This window comes from Monopterus albus, unplaced genomic scaffold, assembly GCF_001952655.1.
Source record: "Monopterus albus unplaced genomic scaffold, M_albus_1.0 scaffold318.1, whole genome shotgun sequence".
In the NCBI taxonomy this organism is placed as follows: Eukaryota; Metazoa; Chordata; class Actinopteri; order Synbranchiformes; family Synbranchidae; genus Monopterus; species Monopterus albus.
In genome coordinates this window covers 746965-756179 of record NW_018128198.1, presented here as the reverse complement: position 1 = coordinate 756179, position 9215 = coordinate 746965, and the positions used below count along the sequence as shown (strand labels likewise).

General features: G+C 44.5%; 1 protein-coding gene across 1 annotated transcript in view; it reads left to right on the top strand.

The window, feature by feature from the left end:
* Positions 1 to 9215, top strand: part of tbc1d8 (TBC1 domain family member 8) — a 19191-nt gene that overhangs the window by 6802 nt on the left and 3174 nt on the right. Inside the window, exons 6-19 of the mRNA XM_020623965.1 lie at positions 1243 to 1450; positions 2801 to 2998; positions 3135 to 3284; positions 3410 to 3560; positions 4641 to 4855; positions 5079 to 5196; positions 6003 to 6288; positions 6876 to 7017; positions 7197 to 7295; positions 7429 to 7497; positions 7612 to 7867; positions 8028 to 8093; positions 8190 to 8273; positions 8414 to 8523. Coding sequence (XP_020479621.1) covers positions 1243 to 1450; positions 2801 to 2998; positions 3135 to 3284; positions 3410 to 3560; positions 4641 to 4855; positions 5079 to 5196; positions 6003 to 6288; positions 6876 to 7017; positions 7197 to 7295; positions 7429 to 7497; positions 7612 to 7867; positions 8028 to 8093; positions 8190 to 8273; positions 8414 to 8523 — 2152 coding nt within the window. The remainder of the gene's footprint in view (positions 1 to 1242; positions 1451 to 2800; positions 2999 to 3134; positions 3285 to 3409; positions 3561 to 4640; positions 4856 to 5078; positions 5197 to 6002; positions 6289 to 6875; positions 7018 to 7196; positions 7296 to 7428; positions 7498 to 7611; positions 7868 to 8027; positions 8094 to 8189; positions 8274 to 8413; positions 8524 to 9215) is intronic.

The window sequence follows — 9215 nt, the reverse complement described above, 5'->3', positions numbered from 1 at the left end:
AAAGAAAGACGAACAGAAAACAGAAAACAGAGAAAGCTGTTCCTGTTAGAGCAACCAGTAAACCCCCATCTTAGATTGATCATGGTGGACTCTCAGAATGTCCTTTATCTGTAACTCAGTCCAGAAAACATGTACCATTGGCCTGCTGATGGTGCAGTTGTGTTGTTTTTCTCCTTTCATGCAAGAACAAGTCATTTTACTTCACTTTGTCTTTGGCTGATATAAATCATGCAGGACATGGTAAAATCAGAAAACGTCTGAACCAACAACAGGTTCTAATATATTTGTTGCCTTCCCTGAAACTGTCCCGGACACCGTACCACATAGTCTGTGACCTAAGCCTTGCTTTTGTCTTTCTTGACCTTTTGGCTTTGTTTACTGTGCATCTCCGTGATCCTCCGACATTTTGTCAGCGCCTTTTATTCCATTAGTCACTGAACTGTATACCAACAATATACTGTATATGGTAAAGTAACAGCTGCTGTATGTTTGACCTGAGTTGTGCTGGGTGGGCGTCCTTTAGAGAGGAAGATCAGAGGATTTAGGTCACAGAGTAGAGAGAGAAAGTGTCCTCGGGGTTCAAAGCCAAACTTTGGTTTCTAGTCGAGGAGGGCAGATGGAGGCAGAACCCCGACTCCAGATCTTCCTCCATATGTGCATATTGTGCCTAACTAGACTAACTACAATAACCCTAAAGAACTAATTTCTCAAAGTTGGAACTATCTCACACAATTGTCTGCAAGTCAACAATATAACCTCCAAAACAGATTTGCTTTTACTGAAGCTGCCAAACATCCCCGTGATACAATGTGAGAGTTCTCACTGCTGCTCTTAGGTCTGTTTCATAATACCAGACAGAGGAGATTACAAGTGAACGGTGGAAGTGTAAGAAGACGAGCAACATACATCCAAAAGAACACAATGACTAGAACATGCATAAAGAAATCATATGATGTTATTGACCAAGTGCAGGAAGTGATGTACTGTACAGGCCTAACGAACCGCCCTAAGGCTAAGACTTAACATTTTATGTTGTTTGGAGGACACAGCTATAAGACTGTTGCTAAACTCTCTGAAGCATCATTTGGAAAAAGACTATTAACAAAGGAAGTCAGAGCTTTTCAGGGTTTCATCCTACAGCAGGGTAATGAGCCAGAAACGCCTCCAGGCTGTGTAGACAAACAGAATGAGATGGGATGGCAGCACAGTGTCCAGACTAGCTCTCCCCCCTCATCTCCCCAGGATGCTAGAGGAGCAGGCCATAAGGGAGTATGTCCTGGCTCTGTTCCGGCTCCCCCGCGGTGAAAGACTCCATGAGGTGGCTTCCTGTTCGGTGTGGACGCCGCATGCCCGCTGCCACACGGCCGGAACCCTCTACACCACCGACAGCTACCTGTGCTTCTCCAGCCGAGATGAAGGCAGCTGCACCCTCCTCGTTCCCCTCTCAGAGGTACAGCATTACTATCACTATGCAGTGTTGAAGGGACGTCAGAAAGTTTCAGGGAAATCCATTGGTATTGTTGTGTTTTTTTACCTCTGCTAACAGAAAAGCTAAAGGTGCGTTTATGTGGTTCTCATCAAGCATTAACCCTTACATGACTGTGCACACACCCCTTTAACTGGGAGTTCGTGTAGGAGCCCTGTTTTCTATAACCCGAGGTCATGTGTTTGGAGGTGAGCTTGTTGAACAGTCTGTGTTTACTTTGCCAGGCTGAGGTTAAAAAGTAACTGGCCTTGTGTGGATGATGATGTTTACACATGAACACATTACAGCGTAGAGGGGAACGTCATCAATGACTTGTGTGTGTTTCATATGTGGGTAAAAGTGTTGGCACCATTACACATCAGTGAAACAATGCTCCCTCCTTCCTGATGAGCTCTTTTGTCGATATGTACCTGCAGCCATCGATTCACAAAGAGCTGAATTCTTGTTTATTCTACAAAGCTTTTGTAAAATGGCCAGAACCAGAGGACACACGTCAGTGTAAAGGATGGGAGAAAGCTCAGTGTTGAATCATTCTGAGATGAACTCAGTCAAATAGCTTCTAGACTGGAGTCAATTCTTGATGTATTGGAGCTCTTCACCGAAAATCTACAGTTTTACATTTTATTCTAGTGTTATTGGTTGCTGGGTTGAGTTCTTTGTGAAAAGTGGAGAGCAGCAGCCAGCCGCCCAGTCCGACACTTGTTCCTTCTTTCCTCCACTTTAATCTTCTGTTTTCTGTTGAAGCATTGACTTTAACAATGTGTCAACACTTCTGTCGACTGAATGTGTTGTGGTGAATAAAGAACAATTCTCCTGCTTTAATCTCTGTTGTCTGCTTCACTCCTGCATATTTCCTCTCGAGCTTGGCCATAAGCTCTAGTTAAAATTCAGTATAGCTGTCATATGAATGTATGGCAGCACCATGGTAAAGTCATTTATTTTTAATCAGATTAATCCTGATGGTAATAATAAGTATTTTTGTTGGTAATCCGAGTGAGCATGACAACAATAGTTTGTGATTATGATTGTGTAACAGTTTTACACACACAGCATTATGAGGGCGTATAAGAGGCGAGTGCATCATGAAAACCAGTTGGTGTCCAGACTGTTTGTTGTTGTTACCAGTTGGTCTTCATTCATCCTCGTCTATGTATGTTTGCATCATGTCTCATTTTATTTGTAGGACCTTCTTGGCCAGCTTGTCATTTTTATTTCCTCTCTCCTGTTTGGTATTGTCTCAAACACAAGCAGTGGAAAGCAGCTGACTCTTTATCTGTGCATTGTGAAGCCTGGTTTCCCTCATTTCTTCTTCAGGTGTTGTCCATAGAAAAAGCGGAGAGCACCAGCGCGCTTCCCAACCCCGTCATAGTGAGTGTTCGGACTAAGAAGGCGTTCCAGCTGATCGAGCTGCAGGACAGAGACGAGCTGGTGGAGTGTCTGAACTCCAGACTCAGAGCTCTGCAGTGGAAACACTCCATGTTCCACAGCAGAAAGGACGGCAAGAGGAGCATGGTACGGTGCTGTCACCAGCAAACATAGGAGTCGAGTGACACCAGCAAACATAGGAGTGCTCATTTCTCCTGTTCTACACCCGTTTCTTTACTGCTGCCACGCATCCAGATGTTTTCTCCTTGTTTTGTTTCCTCAGAGCTCCCCAACACCCTACTACACCTTCTACTACGACACCGGCTATTCTGATGAGGAAGAGGTCGAGGAGCAGGTTTTACGCAACACTGTCAACAGCGAGGCTCTGATGACGGCCTTCCACCAAGACCAAACAGGAACCGACAGCGACAAGGTGAGTGGAGTCTGGCATCTGAGTGCAAGTCAGACTCGGGTATCCTGTTGACACAGGCCACGGATCAGTGTAATACATGAGCCTAAATCACTGTCACTCTAAAGCCCTCTGTGTGTTTGTGTCAGAGCATGGAGCGGGTCAAGGAGCGGCTGTGGGAGGGGCATTTCTCCGAGTTCGGCCGTGGTGTGCACATGTTTCGCACAGAGAAGATCCAAAGACTTGTTGCCATGGGGATCCCCGAGTCACTGCGAGGGGAGCTGTGGATGACACTTTCTGGTAAGAGAGAGGGGTAGAAAAGTTAAGCGGCTGAAGTTATAGAACGCTTTTAGACTTTTTTGTGCCGAGTTTGACCAGAAATCACTTCTTCGTTGGCCGTTTCAGGGTCAGGACTGATGTAAAGTTAGAATAAGAATAGTACAATAACTGATAAAACTCTGATTGTCATCACAATGGAAACGGTGACAATAGTGGCATCGTTTAATTTAGTGTTAATCTAATTTACTCTCATTACAATGCAACAGAAAACACACACAAAAGAAGAGCTGCACTTTTCCACTCCCACCTTCACCGAGGTAATAAAAGCAGCCACACTTTGTGTTGACTCGTCATTAAAATACCTGGAGGTGTTTCTAAAGTGGATGGACAATAATATTAGAGATGCACAAATGTGTATAAAAGTAGAGCAGAGGCCACCTGCTCACTATGTTCTGCTGACAGTCACTTCACAAGGGAAGGTGGAAACAGTGTGGTGTGAAAACAACCGTTTGGAGGTGACTGACAGCTGATCACATGCTGAGGAGCATTTTCATACCCCCCCCCCCCCACGAGGCCAAAACAGATGCAGGAAGCATGGCCTCACAGACCCCAGCAGATAGAACGACTGCTGGTATAACGAAAGCGGCACAAGAGCATGTGGGTGTGAACACAGCCTGGGCATCATATCCTCTTCTGTCCACCTCCCACAGCAGCACCTCTGCAGACAGAACCAAACTTTGTCAGCTTTTACTTTGGCTCGCTGTCGCTTCCTTTGCTCAGTCTCACTTCTCTGTGTAAGACCTGCAGCAGGAGCTGTGATGTCGCTGCCGTGAAGTGGAACTGAAAACAGATTTAATGCTGGGCAGCAAAACAGCTCCAAGATAAAGGGTCTGATGACTGATTTTTATTTAGAATATCATGTTTATATATTTATATCGGTTTCCTGATTATGTTTACTGTCTGTCATGTTTTAGATAAATCAAGAAAATTCATTTTGGTTTTCACCTTTTCTATTTGCCCCTCTCCTTCTGTACTGACCTGTCTGGGTCCCCTGTTTATGTGGAGGAGCCATTTCAGTGTGTCCGTCTGTGGTCTGTGCAGATGCGTCCTCAGAGCTCGAGTGTCATCAGGGCTACTACAGCAGCCTGGTACAGAAGTCAATGGGCCAGAACAACCTGGCCACAGAGGAGATTGAGCGGGATCTTCACCGTTCTCTTCCAGATCATCCCGCTTTCCAGAACCCCACCGGCATTGCAGCGCTCAGGCGGGTCCTCACTGCCTACGCCCATCGCAACCCAAAGATCGGATACTGTCAGGTCAGCATGTGGACACGAGGGGTTTGTAGAAGGGTTTGTCATTGTTTACAGCACAAAGATCATAATTGGATGCAATAAGAAGCAAAATTTAAGAATGAAGTAATGCAATTTAATTCTGCATTTCAGTTACTGTTCTTTAAAGTGAATATAAGGAAACAGAATCATGAACCGTTTCAATCCGATCACTGTGGGTGTTTATTAAATCTCTTCTGTTTCTGTCCAGTCCATGAACATCCTGGCGTCGGTGCTGCTGCTCTATGCTAAAGAAGAAGATGCGTTCTGGCTGCTGGTGGCTGTTTGTGAGAGGATGCTGCCTGACTACTTCAACCGCAGGGTCATAGGTGAGAGGTCAGGGGTCAGAAAGAAGAGGAAGCATTGTGTTTTTCTTTTCTCATATTCGCTCTGGCCACATAGAGTAGCTGTGCCTTGTTTTCTGTTTTCTTTTGTCTAAGCTGTTGCACCTCAGGCACCTGAAATAAAGGCTTATTTCCTGTGTTTGTCAAGCTGTTTATTTATGTCATGCAAGGTGCATTTGAAACAATTTCCTCTTCCTGTTAATGTCCAGATGTTTGTGGGCGTCTTTTCAGTCTTCTCAGAAATGGACCTTTAAAGATTGAGGCTGGAGTGATTTTATATTTGAACTAGTATTAAAAGTGTCCCTATCCGTTACCCTGAAGAGGCAAAAAACAGCCGTTGTGTGTGTAAACCAATTTGCAGTGAAAGAATATGTGTAATGTTGTTTAAATGAAACAATGTGGTGCGTTTTTGTATTTTTGAAAGGTTTGGGGTGACAGCGTACCAGGCTGTGGCTACACACAGTAATTCTTAAGAAGTTAAATAGTTATTTCCTTTTTTGATTAATATTAAAATGTAAAAAAACGTATATTTGATAAAAGCACAGACTTGGTTCATAGGGTAACATTACTCAGTCTAAATTGTGCTGCCACCTAGTGGTCAAAACCACAAACACCAACCAGTTTGAAAGCTTCCACTGCCTGTGTGGTCCGATTAATAATTTTGTTTAGATAATTCATTATATTTATCTATAGTTTTTCTGTTTTTGGGTATCAATAATTCCAGTATCATGTCATCCCTATCAGAATTCACTTACCCACCTCCCCGTGTGTGATGTCGTTTTCCCCTGCAGGAGCTCAGGTGGACCAGTCTGTGTTTGAGGAGCTGATCAGGGAGCGTTTGCCAGAACTGGCTGAACATGTTCCAGACGTCTCGTCCCTCTCCTCTGTGTCCCTCTCATGGTTCCTCACCCTCTTCCTCAGCGTCCTGCCTTTCCACAGCGCTGTCTGTGTGGTCGACTGCTTCTTCTTCCATGGAATCAAAGCCATCTTCCAGCTGGGTTTGGCTGTGCTGGAGGCCAACACTGCACAGCTCTTAGCCAGCACTGATGACGGACAGGCACTCATGATTCTCACAAGGTACATTTGTTTAAGGCTGTATAAAAGCAGGCAAATTTGATTTGTTGCTCAATTTGTGCTGACTGAATTTTATGAATGGTGATCAAAGATTGAAATCGCTGCACAACTATCACAGATTGTTGTTCAAAAATACAATGTGGCTTTGTTTGTTTTTAGGAATCTGAATCATATCAGGATTTAATGAAGACCACTGACCAATCGCATCACATTGCTGCTCATATGAAGTGTTACCTGAACATTAACCATGAGGCCTAAACAGCAGAAAACATCTTGTATCTAGGCTTTGATTGTTTGACTGTCACATTTTGCACGATAACCAACTTTTTCAGTGAAGAACTCATTAAAAGTATGATAGATGTAATGATTACAGGCTGGCTGCTCACACTAACACTAGTTAAATCCTCAGCTCACTGCTCTAAGTACCAGAGGTCACTGTACTTCAGAGCCACAAAGCTTTGAATCTTTTTTCAGCACAAATAGAAAGAAGGACCCACATGACATCCTGAGCTGCATGTCTGAACAGAGTAAACAGGTTTGTTTTTCTTGTTTGAAATGAGAATGTGAATGCTCTCCTCTGTGCTTTGCAGTTTTCTGGACCAGGTTGGAGGTGAGGAGCCGTTTTGCACGCCGTCCTCCCCTCCTGCTGCAGAGGAGACCAGCAGGAGCGACACTGATGGTCCCAGGGTGGGACACACAAACATCACTGACCTCATTAATGACTCCTACGAAGTGAGAAGCACACAGACATTCACTTCATTATTTGTGATCATCTTATCTAATTGTTTCATTACTTGAAAAGCAATAAGCTGTCCCTATCATCGAATAGGTGAGGCTTCGTATTTGTGGTGGATGGCATGTTTTTTCTTTTCTTCTCATTAATCACCATTGTTTGCGTTTTCTCCTGCCAGAAGTTCGGAGACCTGACGGTGCGGCAGATCGAGAGGCTTCGCTGTCGACATAGGATCCAGGTGCTGCAGGCTCATGAAGACACGACCAAAGAAAACACTGTGAGCAGACAAATGTCTTTAAAGCTACTCAAAGGAAAATTTAAGGATATCTCAGGTTTAAGCATTTTGACTGTGCGTTGTATGCAGTCATGATTCCAGGTGCCATCTGTTCCCTCTGTTTGTGTCTGTGCAGTTGAGATTGGTGACTCCAGATGTTTCCATCTCTCCAGAGAACATGGCTGATGTCTATGACCTCTTCAAGGTGTCTTCTTATTTCTCCTTCAGTTAAGCAATACCCTTCCTCAGTGAAGTTCCCAGCTGTCTTGTCATCTTTCCTAACCCTCCTTTGCTTTGCATTTCTCTCCTCCCACTTCAGACCGAGCACTTCATCAGTCTGTACTGGGGCGACAGCAGCTCTGCGGCAGCAGCGGAGGCGGCATCGTGGCATTACAGAGGCTTTGGTCACACCTATCGGCGGGCCCGGCCACAGTTCAAGAGCCTGTATGGGCTGCTGGTGCCGTGGCCCGGTGGCTCAAACCAGAACACTGACACGGTGGCCAACCGCACCTTCACTCTGCTGGACCAAGACGGCGACAACCTGGTCACCTTTAGAGAGTTTGCTGGCTGGCTGGGTAGGTGAAGGAAGGGGAGACAGACGGGAAGAGGGACGCTGAAAAATAACAGCTGAATGTTCCATGTTGAGACAGGGACTAGCAAAAGGTCTAAAATGTGCATTTAAATGAAAAAAACCAAGAGGAAGTTGACACTAACGCTGCCTCCTCACGGTTTCAGACACTTTGTACTGTGAAGAGCTGAATGAGAAGATAAGGCTGCTGTATCGCCTTCACATCCCACCAGGTCTTTCATTGTCTTAACACAAAGCCATTCAGAGATTTGAGCTGCAGTGCTGGAAATGACTGATTAACTTCACTCTGTGGGTGTTTTTGGCTGCAGCTCTGACAGAGAGTGAGGACGACCCCTCTGTGAAGAGCCCCCTGCTGTCCACAAACAGACCCCTCTGTGTTGACCTCTCTCCTGGTAGGTGCAAACACACTGCAGTTGATTAGCTGTTAATTTAGGAACTCAACAAAACACTCAATATATGTAGAAGAAATGACTCTGACGTTTTATCCTTTCTTTGAAGAAGGTGTGACTGTGTGAGCTGACTGTTTTTCCAGGTGTTGAAAGTGAAGTGAAAGACTACCAGAAGCAGCTGAAGCAGATGCTGCAGGATTTGGCCAAAGAGAAGGAGAAAGATCTAGAGAAGCCTCTGCCACTCATGAACCAGGTACTGGAAGTGGAACACAGTACACTACACTACACTACAGTACAGTGCAGTACAGTACACATGCACTCAGTGGAATCTGTGTATCTATTATCTACTAGGGATGGGACAACATAACGAAATTCAAAATACTGCGATACAAAAAATATGTATCATTTAGTCTCCATCCATCTCGTGTGGTCTCCTGACACCAGTGACTTCATATTGTTTGTAAATAAGACATCCTAACAGAACATAAGGATACGATCCAACCAGCGCTAGAAAAGAGACAAAGAGGAATAAAGTACAAGTATTCTGCAGTTTCTACATTGTTGTAATTGAATTTTTAATTGTATTGTGATTGAATCGAATCTTATCGAGGAAAAAGTCCCATCGTCCCTATTATCATATCCTGGTATGCTTCTCCTGTGGGAAGCGTGCACTGTCTTTCCAGTGAACTAGACTGTACTGAACTAAAAAGAAGTACCTTATGTACACGGTAACAAAATAGTGCTTATTTTGGACAGTTAGTTGTAGAGAATTTACTTAGAGTCACTCTGTACAGAGTGACTTTATTTCTCAAACTTCGGTCACTTGGACCACATTTCTTTGTTCCTGTATCCAGCTTACAGACAAAGACTGAAACAAACAAACCCTGTCACCAAACAAATTAAACTCTGGACCCCAGAGACTGAAGGCACCCTGCAGGACTGTTT